We start from the raw sequence: 18202 nt of genomic DNA on the forward strand, positions 1-18202 counted from the left end.
ATGTGTCGGCTAGTGTGATGTCACAGATTTAACTTGAGGCGCAAATGATGGGTAAGCAAGGAGGCTGATGCAGACCTAATATAATACTTGAATTTTGGCTTAATTTTTATTTCCAGTTATAGGAATATTTTTGTCATTAAACAGAAAGTTAGACTGTAAGTATGGGTACAAAAATGCGCATTGTCAAAAATGCTTCTTTTTTTGGCATTTGCAACAAAATGAAATTAATAGATAACAATTTATCATTAACTTCCCCCCCCCCCCTTTTCAACCAAATTTCTATCCTTAAAAAAAATGATGTGTAGCCTACAGCCTTTTTGCCTATATGGAATATACACCACAAAATATTTCCACACATCCTGCACCCAAACCCCACTTCTAACCCGATCAAAAATATTAATCTGGTCCCTTTGAATTTTTTAGCAGTTTGTAGCCCTTAATTCCTCTTTATTTTTGAAGATATTTCAAAATTGTTGCTATATTGGGCTTGTCCAAATCAACTTTATGTTTTATGTACAAGAAATCTAAGGGGGATGCTGTCAGATACATAAATTTGTATGTACATATATGCATGTATGTATCCGCTGCCATAGACATCAGAGATGTGGTATCGTGGTTGGAGGGGGGGGGGGCTCCTCCCCTCCCCAATTAATCTTTTACTATTAAAATTGTTCAGGAAAGGCTGGTTGGATTAGGCTGTGAAAAAAGTTTGAACCTAGAAACACCTTACTCCCATTTCCAACCCAACCCTACCCCACATATAATAGGAAATTAGAGTTAGTATTTCAGGTAAATTATCGAATATTTAATTTATCTCCGCAAGAACAATACCACCAGCCTAATATTATGCTATTCAGTATATATTTATGAATAAGCAGAGATTACAATTATTTTGTTCAAGTACATGTAATCAATTGTTAGGAACAAGTAAATTGTAAGAACTTGTTTCCGATCCATTTGCTTATGTCAATAAAATATGTTCAAAACAAACAAACGATCTGTTGAAACCACGCTGTTGGTAAACTACAATTCGAATTTCCTCCATGCTAATAAGCATACGTAAGTCTTTATCAATGAATAAATACCAGACGTTAACCGCAAGATATTGGTTGCATAATATATAGTCAATATATCATGAATAAGTATTTTTAAAAAATCATAATTTGTTATTACTTACCAAAATTTTGTCTGACTCCTATTTCTCCGAAGGTCGTAAAGGATACCGAGGTTTTCCGAAAATTTTCGGAAGGCATTGCGCACGAAAACCTTGAAGTTGATGAACACGAAACTCTAAAGCTCATTTTCTCGTAAAAAGTTTTATTCTATTTAGCAAATTGTACATACCCAAAATTAGTGGGAGAACAATATCTAAAACTAAATACTAGGAGAAATAAGACATATATAGCAGATCTTATTTAATTTTGCAAGTTTTAGCTGGTCTACATAATGACGATATATAATAATACCAATATATACGTTGCTTGAAATTTAAATTAAAAAATTTCTATAATCATAAAATTTTGGCATATTTTTTGTATTTAAGGGACAAAAATATACTAAACTAAAATTAACTATTGTCAATTTAATATTAAAAAATCATTAATTTTCTGTTCAGAGAGGGTCAAAATGTTAAGGCGACCGGTTTTGGTCCACTTATTCTACGAGGCTACTTAATGCCAATATGTAAATATGAGCGGTCTCCTAAATGGCACAACCATATATATATATATATATATATATATATATATATATATATTATATATATATATTTTTGTATTGAAATTATTTTATTAAAAATATAGGCTTTAATTACAATGATAAAATATTTAATATAAGTTGATTAAATTTACATGTTATAAGAGCATTGAAGGTTTCATTATTCAGTATTGACCTGAATTAAGTGTGCAATTTTTTTTAAAGGAAAGTCTTTTCAGAATCTGCATTGCTGATCTGAAGTATATGGAAAGTTTGTGCTAAATTTGAAAGCATTCTCATTTTGGTTTTTGAAGTTATTTTTCCTCTCCCGAATTAATTTAATTAACAAGTGCTATTAAATGTACAGTTATGCCTACACTATCTTCGAACACTTTATTTCATCCAATGAAAGTTGTTTTCCAAGATCCCTTGATATGTACATAAACATCGTTTCTCATTTTTTTGGTTCAATTTGTTCCTGCTGGCCCTGATAACGATCTCTTTCTATCAGAAGCCATTTTAAATTGACTTCAAACTTTGATTTGTCAAAACAACTCTCAGGTAATTGTTTACGCCTGTACTGATAATTTACTGGTACACGGCCTACTGAACATAGCCATCGGCATTGTTTACGTATATCCAGCTTGGGTTGTAACTGGAAGTTAAAAGTGCAACTTAATTTACGAACCAAATCCGGATATCGGGAGATTACCGGGTTGTTGGGCAAAAATCGGGTGAAAAGCATGACCCGTCGGGTCATAAAAAATAATCGGGTTAAAGGTAGAAAAATCGGGTGTAACCCGACGAAATCGGGTGAGTTGGCAACTATGACAGGGCTAGCTTAAAATAATTTGTTTCATTATATGATTGAATAATTCCCATCTCTCTGATTGGCTGAGATCCAACAATGTTAGAAAAATACTACGTTATATTGACCTGCACGTTACCTTATAGGTCCATATAAGGAAGTCTTCATTCTTCATTGGACCAAATATAGATAGGGAATTTCCAAATTGATACCAATAGTTTTAGAAAGTTATTTCACTTGCACTTGACTTCTACTCATATGAACATAATTATTTAATGCACATAGATTCTTGATTCTTGGGTGAGGGTTGGGGTGCAGGAGGCCTGCCCCTCTCCTTTAGATAATGTAACTTTAATTTAAATTTTAAAGATAAAAAATTTCAATGAAAGCCCCCCTTCCCTTTTTTATGGACCTTTACATCCCATCAAAAAACAAGAGGCCCAGGGGCCACATCGCTCACCTGAGCACTATGGCTAGAAAAAAGCAGAAATCATTTCAGTCTTGAAAGGTTGAAAAGTTTAAATATAAAAGTTGGGGGGGGGGGGGGTTCATGAATTGAACAAATTTGAATCTACATTATCTGAGGATGCTTCCATTTAAATATGACCAATCATGGCTTTGCTGTTCTTGAGTAGAAGATTTTTAAAGATTTAACCTATGTATTCCTATGTAAAACTTTGATCACCCATTGTGGCCCCACCCGACCCCCAGGGGTCATGTTTGAACAAACTTGAATGTACACTATCTAAGAATGCTTCCATATGAATATGAATATGCATATCATGGCTTTGCTGTTCTTAAGAAATAGTTTTTTTAAAAAGATTTTTACTACGTGTTCCTATGTAAAACTTTGATCACCCATTGTGGCCCCACCCTATCCCCGGGGGTCATGATTTGAACAAATTTGAATCTACACTATCTGAGGATACTTCCTTGTAAATATGACCAATCATGGCTTTGCTGTTCTTGAAAAGAAGATTTTTAAATATTTTTCCTATATATTCCTATGTAAAACTTTGATCACCCATTGTGGCCCCACCAGACCCCCGGGGCTCATGATTTGAATAAACTTGAATCAACACTATCTGAGGATGCTACCATATAAATATGACCAATCATGGCTTTGCTGTTCTTGAGAAGAAGATTTTTAAAGATTTCTCCTATATATTCATATGTAAAACTTTGATCGCCCATTGTGGCCCCACCCGACCCCCAGGGGTCACAATTTGAACAAACTTGAATCTACACTATCTGAGGATGCTTCCTTGTAAATATGACCAATCATGGCTTTGCTGTTCTTGAAAAGAAGATTTTTAAATATTTTTCCTATATATTCCTATGTAAAACTTTGATCGCCCATTATGGCCCCACCCGACCCCCAGGGGTCATGATTTGAAAAAACTTGAATCTACACTACCTGAGGATGCTTCCACATAAGTTTCATATTTTCAAGCACAGTGGTTCTTGAGAAGAAGAGTTTTTAATGATGCCATTAATTTTTCACAAATTCTTAATTATCTCCCCTTGGCAGAAGGTGTGGCCCTTCATTTGAACAAACTTGAATCCCCTTTACCCAAGGATACTTTGTGGCAAGTTTGGTTGAAATTGGCCCAGTGGTTCTTGAGAAGAAGATGAAAATGTGAAAAGTTTACAACAACAACGACAACAACGACGACAGACAACGGACCCCCTTTTTCAAAATCAATCATGTATATATGCCTGACATTTATTTTTTCTACATTGCACCTAAACTAGAATTAAAATTCCAAGATAACACAACTGGTTGCTTTTAACCCTGTTTCTCTCATTATGTTTGGCTATTACTTCAGTAGATGTGAACGAGTAAGATGGTATGGATTGCTTAATGAGTGTTTGTCATTTAATCATATAATAAAACAATTATTGCTGGTGTACGATGATTTCAACACCTGAGGAGTACAATATTCACTGAGCCCAAAGGGCGAGGTGAATATTGTACTCCTCAGGTGTCGAAATCATCATATTGACCTCAAAAACCAGCAATAATTGTATAAAATCCTTCATTACATTAACTCAATATTTTTTTTCTTAATCCATGTACATGTGCAGTCAAACCTCGTTATCTCAACCTTGATGGGACTGAGAAAAAAACTTTTGAGACATCCAAGGGTTCAAGATATTGAGGTTGAAATATAATAAAAAGTGGTTGTTGGTATCCAAAATCACTTCGACATATCCATGGTCTTTGAGATACCAAAGTTCAACTGTATTAATTTTCATTAATTCAAAAATTTGCTATTTCTTAACTACATGTAAGTGAAAATATGTTTTCTTCATAAGCAAGTGTTTACTTATTTGCATTTTCTAAATTATATTTTTTTTAAAGAATACTTTAATTATAAGATAAATCTTTCAAGAAAAAATTTCAAACTACAGGTAGTCAAATTGTGACTTTATATTTTAGAAGGATGAGACACACACAATGAGGTCCAGTGTATGTTACAGTACACTTAAAATGAAACTACACTGTACATCTAACTTAATTTTAATGCCTGCAATATACAAATCCACTTACCTTCATAATATCCACATTTTGTAAACCAGTCTGTTTGCTAAAGACCACGCCTACTGTTGATATGACTCTAATTATGTTGACCTTGATGTCGGCAGATTGACAAGAGCGACCGAGGTCAAAGAGAAACTGCAGGTCAGACACTGACACCTCCAGGAGCTGAAACATTCAGTGATTGAAAATATGAAGTATTTTAATTTGGAACACATTCTGCAGACAGCCGGACACCATATTGTGATAGTCCACCTGTTTGTCTATCAGACCTTAAAACAAAGTTTGTTGAATCAAAATATTATGTGTTACTGGTTTTTTAACAATTAAAATTTCAACTCAAAGGTGAAGGTCAAAACAAACATTACGTAAACTAGAACTGTCCAAAATGGACAAATTCCCCCGCTGGGTTTTTCAGGAAAGGTACCAAGTCACTAGAAGTATTTTATGGATGTAAGAGGTGATTACTATTATTTAAACATCTTGAGTGAAAATTTCATTTCTCATTGTATTTTTTAATGAATGTTGAACTAAGCTGCAGCCTTTGAAAACATCAAAATACCAATAATTATATTGTTACTTTCATTTTTAGGTTGAAAAAATTAATTGCAATTATCTGTCATCCTTGTGAGACATGAGTGTCTGCTGTGTTATGCACTGTGTGTAGTTCAATGTAAATGCATATTTATGTCATTGCTGATAAAAACAAAGTTTTTTAAAATTTGTTACAAAGCTTTATATAATAGGAAAAAAAATGTAATCTTGATGCAACATTTTTTAATATGTTACTGCATAACTCTTGGATTTGTAGTGACTATCTGTCATAAAACTTTTTGTTAATACTTGGTGATTTTTTAAAAAGATTTTAATGACCTGCTTTTAAGCTGAAATTCACATTTTTCTACAAATGTACCATCTGGCAGTTTCTTGATTCTTTGTCTAAAATTTAAATGAACCCAAAATGACTCAATTATAAATGAAAAAAAAAAACCTGTACAATGAAGAAAAATTGTCCAATCACGATAAAAATATCAGGTGCTTATCTTTATATGGTGAATAATAATTGTACAAATTTTCAGACAAATCCACGCAATAGTCTCCAAGAACAAGTCCGGATAAAATCATGTCTACAGACAGACGGACATGCTGATTACAATATTCCCCCATTCAAAATTTGTTTGGGGGGTATAATTATGCAGAAACCATTAATGTTTCCAACTTCTAAGTTAATGTCAAATTACATCTTTGCGTCAGATCTTCTCTGAAGTATGTTTTTATGTTCATTTTCTCATATCTCAGAGGGTAAAATACTTATTCTGTACTAATGTCCCTAGGTAGGACTGTCAATGATTTTGACCAAAAATTCTAGCTTTAAAGGTTGTAATCAAAACTTTGTCTATTAAAATTCCTTGACTGGAGTTCTTTTCCCTTGGCCCACTTTTCACATACCGGTACACACAGATAATGTCCTTGTGTAAAGGGTGTACAAATCAGACCTTCAGAACAAATATCTTTTTCAGGTCAGTGCCCCCCCCCCCCCCCCCTGACTAATCTTGTTTGTATGTCTCTTAAAGATGGGTACCAACTCACATCAAGTTTGGTTTTAATTTAATAAATATGCAATCATGTACATGAATACGAGTTTCAAAACCACATTGTGAATTCAAAATGATGGATGGACATAATGTGCTTTTCACAGAAAACTGTGAAGCTCAATGTTCTTAACCTTGAACTAAAAATCTCACATAATACGAGGGCTGTTCGGAAATTATTGAGACAATGTGTTTATTCTTTTTTCTAATGAACGTCTTTTGGTGAAAATTTGCATATAGGTTTGACAAATAATAAAAATTAATAAAAGCAAAAAATATTTTACAAATATTTTATTTCTTCTTCTCAGTGGTATATTTATGTGTCAATGGTAGGGTTACCCGGCGCAGTCACAAAATCAGGTGTTGAAAATATGTTACACCAATGTTCAAACTCCCAGTGGACTCATAGTAAGAGCGAAAATAATTCAATTTATGTATATAATTTTTCAATTTTAATTTTGACTTCATTTTGTGTAAGTTTGTTAGAATTTCGATCAGAAATATGGAGATCATAAATAAATTCAAGCACGGCATAGAAATCTGAGAACGACGACAAAATGGAATTTGACGTCAAGGCGGCGCAGCGAGCATACCTTTAATTTTGGGTAGTGCTAAGGAGAACTCTTTTCCAGACTAAACAATGAAAATGCAAAAAATGTGTCTAAGGGTTTTATTTTTTCATTGTTATATATTTTATTCTAACAAAATATTCAACAAGAGTAAAAACAAGAGCTCCAGACGACCATCAATTATTACAAAGTAAATAACGTTGACCCGCTGTGCAAAGATTGGTACTGCGTGATGCTAATTCAACCTGTATATGACACTTCGTGTATTCTTTATACTGAGGTAATAGCACACATTTTTTTTAATTTTATTTTTTAAAGAAATTTTCAAGAAAAGAGACAGTTTGATTTTGGGAATGTTATATGTGATAACAGAGAAAGAAGAGTAAACGCTTCCCGATCGTTTCACTTGCAAAAACATCTCTGGCTGACGTGACAATGCTGCTCCAGATTGATAGACATATGCATGTTTATAATTTCACTGGAACTTGTCTAATTATCCTATAAAATTTTGCACGTTTCTTTTATTTGTTATTTATAAAATGTTGACGAAGTTTCATGAATGTATCTCTGGCCTTTATGGAGTAAAAGTAAATGTCTCAATAATTTCCAAACAGCCCTCGTACATCATTTTATTAACACCTATTATCATACTGCAAAATCAAATTTATATTTGCAGTTGCACCAATAATACTCTGCACAGTTTCAAAGTTTCCATGTCGCAATTAATCTAGGGAATAACTCAGTGTTAATGAGCTCTGTATTACCTTGGGTGAGCCAGAGTTGGCAAGTTTCTGAATCACAGCACGCAATGCACTCGTGGTTGCCTCCAACAGTAGGTTGTCACCTTGAGTACCTATGCAAATACAATGCACATTCAGTCAACTAAACATTCAATCATTATATTAAAATATTTAAAATCTTAGTTTAAAATGGGCAGACAAAATAGAGCCCTCAGTCCCATTTATTTTTAGTCCTGCCCTAACACAAGAACCCCATGAATGTCACAATTTAGGTTGATGCACCTTTGCTCATCATAATGATGCACTTAGTTTGTTTGCTAAATATCAAAATGCAGAGTAGATTTTCAATGAATCAATGCATTTTCACTATGAGATCAATAGAGCCACGCCCTAACACCAGAACCCCTGCCCCTGGGGCCATGATTTTTCACAAATTAGGTAGAGGCACTGTTGCTCATCATAACCATTTTACAAATTTGTTTTTCTGCTAAATATCCAGGTGTAGAGAAGAATATTTATTTAAAAAAAAAATCAATGTATTTTCATGATATACCGTATATACTCGCCTATAAGTCGATCCGCCTATAAGTCGGTTGTATTTTTTAAGCTTAAATTAGAGGGAATGACCATCTAAAAAACCTATCTTTTTATAACTCGCGTATAAGTCGGATAAAGAGTTTTAGACCAAAGTTTAACTCCCAAAAAACCGACTTATAGGCGAGTATATACGGTAATCAATAGAGCCCCACCACTACACCCAGAACCCCTGAACCGAGGGCCATGAATTTTACAATTTATGTTGAGGCACTCTTGGTCATCATAACCACACTTTATCTGCCTAATACCCAGGAACAGGGGAGAGGATTTTTAAAGAATGAATGCACTTTCACTATATGATCAATTCAGCCCAGCCCTAATATCAGAACTCCTGTCCTTGTGCCATGATTTTTATAATTTTGGAAGAGGCACTCTTGATCATCATAATCATGGATTTTGTTTGCTAAATACAGGGGAGGGGGACAAGATTTTTAAAAGAATTTATGCATTTTCATTAATATGATCAATTATAGAGTTCCTTTTAACACCAGAACCTCTAACCCTGGGCCATAAATTATATTATTTTGATAAAGGGCTCAATGCTTATCATAATCATGCCAAAAGTTTGACTGCTTGATATTCAGGAATTAAGAAGATTTTAAGATTTTTGAAGATTGCATTCATTTTGACAGTGTTGGCCCCACCTCTCAGACCCCAGAAGGTGGAGACTATAAATTCACAACTTCGTTCCCCTTTGCCCATAGATGCTACAAACCAAAATTAGTTAAAATTGATTTGGTTATTTCAGAGAAGTTGAAAACATTCACAAATTTAAGACTAACACACAACAAATGAGGATAGACAAAAACAGATAGCAATAGGTCACCTTTTTTAAAAATGTTTACAATCGGATGAAAAAATATAAGACCTTCACTTACATGTAAGTTTACCCCCCAATAAATTTTTCAATTTGAATCACTGGGACAGAATCTCAATCATTTTGACTCACTTTTAACATTGGTCATCAGGGTAGCTAGACTTGTCCACACTTGGTGTAATCTCTCAGCTCCTCCCAACAGGTCAAGGTCCATACTATTCACCATATTGTTCATACACAGAAGAGCATGGGCCTGTAACCTCACAAAACTGTAAAATAGTTCTGTACCTTTACAATAATTTTAAAATGTGCTTCAGATTTCCTTAACCAAGTTTGTTTTTATGGTTTGTTATGAGAGAAAATTGTAACACCAGCAGATCAATAATAATTTGCTTTATACAAAAGAACATTGCATAGGCAAAAATTTTGTATGGTTATCATTTAAAAATTTCACAACTAAATGTACCTTTCCGGAGACTTATCTGTTGGTATTGATACTTGAAAAATTGTTTCTCTTATTCATAATTACCAGCTGGAGATTTCATTATTCACATAAGAAAAGAAATTTCCTTTTTTGCCTCTACAGTACAGTAATTTCTCTTCTTTAATACCTTTTAGTTATGCTTTTAGGAAGACTACCACAGTCAACTGCTGAACACTTTAAACAGACCTGGATAAAAATTAGAATATTATTTTTTTTTTAAACAAAGGCAGAAAATTAAGATGTGTTATCTGTTGAATCATGAAAAAAATTAAATGTTTACCTTGTCAAATAAACAAAACTCTTTCACCCCTTGCTGAACTTCTGTTGAAACGCAGAGAGAAGACTGACAAAGAAAGAAAAAATGATCTGAAATGATCATCAAACAAAACTGAATAACAGTTTAGAAATTATTCTTGTTAATACAGAGATTTATTTTTTTATACTGCTGCAATGTCTTGGCCTTTGGGGACAAATGAACTTATTAAAATATCAATTCTATGAACTCCATAATAATTTTTTTATTCAATTCTTTATTTTCCTTATGCCATATGGCACATCAGATAATAAGACACATGTACAAAATGAAATGAATAATTAAACCTTCCTGTGTACTCCTTTTCTAAAAATTTAATTAAATCACACTGAACATCCAACCTACTCCATGTATACGTTTTCAACATACATGTACGACATGTGTTTATAGGAATACTTCAGTGGGTGAAAATGGAAAATGAGTTATTCAAGATGAAATTTTTTCATCATAAAATGACTGAATATCAGAAATGATACTCCTTTAGGATAATTTCCCTAAGCTGACACATACAAACATATCAATGGTGTCCTGCTCCATGGCTTCCTCTGACACGTCCACATCATCATCACAACTACTAGACTCGCTGTTCTCCATATCTTCCCAGCCATCATCTGTCAGAATGAATATCATGCTACCTTTTTATTTTTCAAGTGGACTAACACATTGTTAGAATCTTTTTCAGAGAGGTATATATATCACAAATGCAGAATAAGTGCTGAACTTTATTTTTTCTGACCTAGTGATAATCAGAGCCTATGCTAGTAACTCAGTGGTTTAAAGCATTCTCTAATAGCTGAATCCACACTTCTCAAAAGTTATGTTCCTTGGCGCAATCTTAGGAGAAAAACCCATAGAATCCTCACACAGTAGCCTTTGTAGTTTTCTGGTTTGTAGCTTTGTCATCTGAGAAAAAAGCTGTGCCTCTTGTACATGTATATTGATAGCCCCAGAATGGGGCTACCCATGCATCAAAAGGAAAAAAAAATTAACACTGTGGGTTTATTGGAGCACACCAAAATGTTTGGTAGCATAAAGAGAAGAAATGTCTTTTCTTTCCCTTTTGACCTTTTGGTTGACCCTGCAAAGGGACACAACTTTTGCAAAGTGTGGATTGAACTATAGGTTCAGTCTACAGTACATCAACAGTTCCACTCCAGTTGGATCGAGTTTTTAATTTTTTTCAATTATTTAAGGAAAAATTCTATTTCCCCCTTAACTTCAAGTTTTAAATACTCTAATACCAAAAGTTAATTTTATGTTCCATCAATAATTATTGAAGTTTTTCAGGTGTGTTGTATCTCCTTCAGTCTCTTTCAGATAAAATTTGCATGACCAAGACATGTAAACTTTTTTGTCTTAAATTTTTTTTCATGAAATAGTTCTGAATTTCCAAAGTAAAACTGCTTCTATTCATCATTTCTATTTAATTCAATTAAATTTTGCAACTTGCTACCCACCAAAATACCTAACAGATGGGTACCATACACATGAATTTCCTTATCCAGTGAAAGTGATGATAATCAAATTAAATGTTAAAATTCCAGAAAGTACACAAGAACATGTCATCCAGTCTCTATAAAGCTCTTGAAACAGAAACACTGTACTTGTATATTTCTCCTTTCACTATGATATGTTTCATTATTCCCACACAGTGATTCTTCTTTTGGTTCTCTATAACAAAAAAAAATAATACAAAAAACAGACAATGTTTCTGTCTTGTTTCAATAACTTACCATTTATGCAGCATAAATTTGCAACAATCTCAAGGGCAACTTGTTGCGCAGACAAAATATTCTGAACATCTCGGAATTTTTCATTTACTTCTTCCTGTAATATATAAGCAAATCAATTCAACTTCATTACAGTCTTCACATACAGACTGAGAGTATTTAATGAACTCACAAAGAAACATGCATGTACATGTTCATTTATATATGCACAATAGTTTTAATTTCACTTCGTATGTAACATGAACCTTTTCCTATTCAGCATTATTACATTCTAATATAATCCCATTCATTCCCTTTTTGTGAAGAATTACAAAATGATTGTTGCATGTTTGATAAAACACATGATTGTGATGTACGTAGTGGGAAAATCAGATTTTGTATCATTCAGATTTAGTGTGCTGAGGTTATGACGTATTTTCTCATTTTCTTCAGTTTTATAAGACTGAGTTTCAGATTAGTAAGGGGCTAGATATTTTTTCCTGGGAAGTCAAGTGGCTTTTATAATAAAGCAATGACCAGCACAACATATCTTTCTAGGATATCTGCATGCATATTTGTTTTCAAATTCATCTTGAAAGCTGATGATGCTGTTAATATAAACCTTACCTGGCCAGTGACTATTTTGTGTGGTGTGCCATTTTCCTCTTCAGTCACCATCCCAATTTCACCATTTAATAAAGAATTACTTGCACCAGCTACTTTCTGAGCTGTATCCATGGCTTCCAGTGTCAATACATCAGACACTGATCTCAATAAGGATGTCAAATTCATACTGCCAGAAACATTTGCAGCTTTTCCTGAGCTGACATTTACCATAATACCTATACAATATAAGGGAAGAAATAATACCAGGGTAAAAGTAAGATTGAAGGTGCAAATAGATGCAATCCAGACTTCATGTGTATTCAAATATTTGGAAAAAAGTACAATAATCTATTGTTTTAGGGTTCAAAATCACAGAAATATGTTTTTGATTTACTTTAATTTCATTTGATCAAACAACAAGAATTGCAAATATACATGTACTAGGAATCAAATAATATCAATTTTGCACATTCATCAAATAAATGTATTTTCATTGTTTAAGTACTTGGGAATGCTCATAGAAACTGTTACAGTATCAAAGAAACTTCATGTTGCAACTACTTTGATGTTGAGCTCGAGTATATGGTGAAAACTATCTAATCCGACACTAGTGCAATCTGTTTCACTGTGAATTCCGACCTTTATTTTCATTCCCATTTTACTATTTTCCAAGTTATTTCCACTGTGCAATCAGAAACCCTGCCTATTCTGACTAAAAATTTGTCTCCCAGTGCATGTTGGATTAGACAAGTTTCACTGTATTAATTCTGAACACTGGCTTGTTAGAATAAAAACTTTTGAATATCTAAAACACAACTGTCATGCCCCACACAATTGTAGATTTGGGGGTGTATCGCTGTTGGTCTGTCTGTCTAATTGTTGCAAAAATTTAACCTTGGCCATATTTAACTTTTGAATGATTGGGGCCTTTCATATTTCACATATTAATTCCTTATGACAAGACCTTTTTTAGGGTATCAGCACTTTTGATCTCATGTCCTTAACTTTGAAGTTTGACCTTTTGAAAAACTTTTAATCTTGGTCATATCTTTTGAACAGTTGGTGCTAAACTGTCATATTTCACATGTGTATTCCTACTGACAAAACCTTTTTTTTTTTTGGGGGGGGGGGAGGGGGGAATCAACATTTTTGACCTCATGACTTTGACCTTGGAGTTTGACATACCTTTGAAAAACTTTAACCTTGGACATAACTTTTGAACTGTTGGTGTTAGGATTTAATATTTCAAATGTGTATTCTTTGTGACAAGACCTTTTTTTCTTTTGGTATCAACAATAAACTCATAACCTTGACCTTGGAGTTTGACCTGCTTTTGAAAAACTTTAACCTTGCCACTAACTTCTGAACAGTTGGTGCGACGACTTTCATATTTATATTCTTCGTGACAAGGTCTTTCTTTGGGTACCATCATTTTTGACCTCACGACCTTGATCCTGGAGTTAGGCCTATATACTTTTAAAAGACTTTTATCATGACAATGAACTGTCATACAGGGCATTAGTGTTTCACAAAAATGTCTTGTTTCTTCATGTTTCAAGGCCAAAATATAAAATGCATTCATTAAAACCTAAAATCTTTAAGCATCTTTTGTGAAACTTTACCTGTTGCAAGTGTTTTTAATAGGATAAGGTCAGATGAATCAGTGCTGAGAGAAATTAAAGAATTCAGAAGACCAAGAACATCTGGGTCCTGAAACATCTTGATGACAGGGGAATTGTCTTCTGTTACTGTGTACAGGCAGTTTGCTGAAATATTGACAAATATAACTGAAGAGCAATCTAATCAATGATATATTTAAAACTACAGGGGTATGTCAGACCAAAAAATTACCTTTTGAGTCAACTTTAACTATACTGAAAATGGACAAGGTACAAGAATTTTTTTAGACCGGGAATAAATTAAGTATTGTACTGTTAAATAATTATCTTAAATATTCTGATCTGGGTCTTTTTTTTCTCCTTTCAAACAAATCTACATCTTTTACCTGTACCAAATATGCATGAAATTTTGCTAGAAAATATTTACAGATCTGAGGTCATTAAGAAACAGCTATTAAGATTGATAAAAGACTTAAGTTCTAACCAACAGTGACTGCCAATTCTTCTCCATACACTGTGTACTGCATACATGGACACAAGACTGGAAGCAAGTTCTCTTTGTTAAAAACCTCCAAAGCCTCTTCACTATTCTCACTGAAAAAAAAAAGCTTTGAATAATGATTTTAAAATAACACAAAAATCTAATCACTCATGCAAGACATTCTTCAGATCAGTTAACATGGGAAACCAACATGTCTGTTAAAGAAGCAGTTTTAAGGAAAGTCAATCAGATAAACTTACTGATATTGATTAATTAGACTTGTAAATATATAAGTTCTGGAATATGGATTGGAAAAATATTCATGTAATTTTTTCATTTAGGACCATAATATGTAATGATATGAAAAGTGTTTTTTCATATTCTATTCATTAAACACATATTGCCATGTCTGAGATGGACAAATAAACTAAAAAACTGACCAGTCAGCAAGGGCCCCGCCGAGGGGTAGAAATATAAGGGTGCAGCTTACAGAATGAGAATTTTAATTGATTACAAAAATTTAAAAATATACGAAGAAGAATATGCAATAACAACTGTATTTATTAAATTTCAAGATAATTCATAAATATCCAACAACCTGTAAAGAGTATCCCTTTATTTACATAAGGCAGTAAAAAACATCATATCTATAATAACTCAATTAAATGTATATTTAAACAAGAATAAAGCATGTGTTTTATAAAATGCCAGCCTTCAGTGAATGCAAATATCACCCAGGCTTGACCTTAACTTCAAAACAAACATCAGTTGCAGAATGCAGACAAATGTTAATTCATCTTAAAGTGACAAAGATAAGCCTGGAAAATGTTCTGCCCTAGACAAGATAATTAATCCCAGGGGGTTAATTGTACTGCTCTCACATTCTTTTCTTCCAAGTTTACAATAAGAACTTTTTCAGTAATGATTAGAATGAGTTTATTATTGGACTACCTGTTAAAATAGTATTCTTGAATTTACATATGGCAGCCAAAAAAAAAAACAAAAAACAAAAAAAAAACAAAGAATAAATAATAATAAATAAAATAAGTAAATAAAACCAAAAACAAAAAACAATAAAAAACAAAACATATCTTTATGTATATCTTGTTTTTAGTTTTTAATAAAATCATAACTCGTTGTGTATTTTACCAAAATAAAGTATGAACATTATTTTTAAAAATCCACATTTCAGAAAATGTAAATCATTCAGAATTGACCTTAACTTCAAAACAAACTTCATTTGCAGACAGAGATGTAAATTAATCTCAATTTGACAGAAGCAGATAATGCTTTGGATTTTCTTCAAGAGGAAAGTTAATTAATCCCATGGGACTAGTTGCAGCTTTCACAGTTTACAATAAGAACATTCTCAGCAGTTATCTCTCTTTGCCCTGGCCATTCATTCTAATGTAAAGTTAAGGAATCTAACCCACCACCCCAGCTCCAAAGTGGATGACATAGAGAACCAAACTTAGCATCAAAATATGTCTTACTGCCTCTTCAACCAACATACCAAATTTGAACTTAATTGGTCAACTACAAAAAAAGTTATGGGAAAAAAACAGAAAAAATTTGTGGACGGAAGAATGACAGACAGACAGACAGACGGACAGACAGACAGAGCGATTACCATAGGGCACCTGCAAATCCTTGCGGGGCCCTAATAAGAAGTGATAATCAGTGGGAATGGATTGTGTAATTCAAGATCTTGCATTACAAATGGAGATAACGAATTGGTTATCTGTGGGAATGGTTTATGTAATTCGAGATCTCAAGATACATGTACGTATCGAGATGATGAATTTATAATCTGTGGGAATGGATTGTGTAACTCGAGATCTCAAATTACTTTTTATTTTTTTGAAAAAGGACAAGTGCACTTAACACTCAAGCTCAATAAAATGGTGCAAATGATGTCGCTGAGGGTTAAGCGTAAAAAAATAATGAAATGTCAAAGAAAATACTTTTTGAATGAACGCATGAATATGTAACCTTCAAGGCAAAAATACAAAAATGAAGTGAACAAATCATATTGAGATATTTTATTTGGCATATAGTGATTTTTTGAAACGTAAGTTACTGTCGCCAACATCGAATAATTACACTTAAATGGCTATTTTTTGTACAAATAACAGTTGAATCTTAAATTAGATAGCATATGTCTTCAAAACATTTATTTGTAAAATGCTTTTACTAAATTATTGAGCATAATCACAAATATATTACCAAACTTTGATCTGATATCCCCATGTCGCCAGAAACAAAATAAAAACGGACTGTGACGTTAAATATAGTATGAGTATTAGGTATTGTATGCCTGTAAGATTGGAAATGTTTTATTTTGAAGGAAACTTCTTGAAAATTAAACAAAAAATGTTACAAAGCCTTGTATATGTTACAAATACTTTGAAATTACATTCTATCTTCCTATTTTACATGCGTATGGATAGGCAACAGGGATGGGGTAATCGTAATTGAGTAATCGTAATCGATTGTAATGATTACTTTTTTCCAAGTAATCGACAGTAATCTGTAATCGAAGAGATTTTCGATTACTTGTAATCGTAATTTAATCGATTACAGCTAAAATTTTCAATGTAATTATAATTACTTTTTCGATTACTTTCAATTATTTTATACATAAATGGATGTTATTTTGCAGAATTATTTCCAGTCAGTCAACATAAATATCAAATATAAACCACCTAGTGTAATGTTTGCATTTCCTAACTTTTATTATCATAAGTTTAATAATGTTCTCAATAAAATTTGCATTATAGACCTTCTGGTCTAGTATTAAATAACTCAGAAGTGTATTTCAACCATTTATTAATAAAATATACAGATTTTCGTGTGCATTTTACATATGACCCACTTTACTCTTGCTGCATGTCCTTTTTCATGTTTCAGATGTTGAAAAACTTTGTCTTGTAATAGAAAATTATAAATAGCAAAAACAGATTTAAGTGTTATATTATATATAAATAATTTGGTAAAGAAACTACATTGTACTCTTAAAAAAAGAAGATGGAAATACTTATTTGTATCTGAAAATGTTTAAACAAATTCAAACTTGTGTTTTAGTAACTTTAAAATTTGAAAAATCATTCTCATGTTTTCATTCAAAATTGTAAGGTTGCTTTTTATATCAGTGAGAGGATATATAAGTGTCTGTAAGAGAGGGAGTAAGTGTCACTGTGTTTGCTTATCTTGGCTAATTAATTGACTGAGACATCCCTGATTTGCAGATAATGGGGTGTAAATTGTGAACTACCTAGTGTTTAACTTTCATTCCATGGAAGACAAACAATATTATTAAAACAATTAATAGCTCTCAAAACACTTATTTCAATACAGAATGAAACTGTGCTATTAGTTTGATTACTTAAAGACCCATTTAATTTATATGTTTATTACTAAGAGTTCTAATTTACTTGTTGTTTTTTTAAAAGACACGTACAGGAATGTTTAATGTCTACTGTCAACATACAGGCAGCCCAAATACTTCTAATGAAGTAATTCACAATAGAATATTAAATAATTTTAGCAACAAGTCAATAAATATGGAGGTTCAGATCCAAGGTTGAAAGGAATAATTAATTCCATGGCATATTTTATTGTAGGAATCAA

The 18202-nt window shown here is 32.6% G+C and overlaps 1 protein-coding gene across 1 annotated transcript in view; it reads right to left on the minus strand.

The window, feature by feature from the left end:
• Positions 1-2149: 2149 nt before the first annotated feature.
• Positions 2150-18202, minus strand: part of LOC133204809 (HEAT repeat-containing protein 3-like) — a 33497-nt gene continuing 17444 nt past the window's right edge. Inside the window, exons 5-15 of the mRNA XM_061340558.1 lie at positions 14576-14685; positions 14095-14238; positions 12494-12708; positions 11891-11984; positions 10668-10768; positions 10125-10187; positions 9972-10030; positions 9493-9629; positions 7971-8059; positions 5058-5213; positions 2150-2350 (exon numbers count right to left, since the gene is read on the minus strand). Coding sequence (XP_061196542.1) covers positions 2150-2350; positions 5058-5213; positions 7971-8059; positions 9493-9629; positions 9972-10030; positions 10125-10187; positions 10668-10768; positions 11891-11984; positions 12494-12708; positions 14095-14238; positions 14576-14685 — 1369 coding nt within the window. The remainder of the gene's footprint in view (positions 2351-5057; positions 5214-7970; positions 8060-9492; positions 9630-9971; positions 10031-10124; positions 10188-10667; positions 10769-11890; positions 11985-12493; positions 12709-14094; positions 14239-14575; positions 14686-18202) is intronic.

Source organism: Saccostrea echinata, unplaced genomic scaffold (genome assembly GCF_033153115.1).
Source record: "Saccostrea echinata isolate AGI-Se365-2 ecotype Australia unplaced genomic scaffold, CSIRO_AGI_Sech_v1 ptg000054l, whole genome shotgun sequence".
In the NCBI taxonomy this organism is placed as follows: Eukaryota; Metazoa; Mollusca; class Bivalvia; order Ostreida; family Ostreidae; genus Saccostrea; species Saccostrea echinata.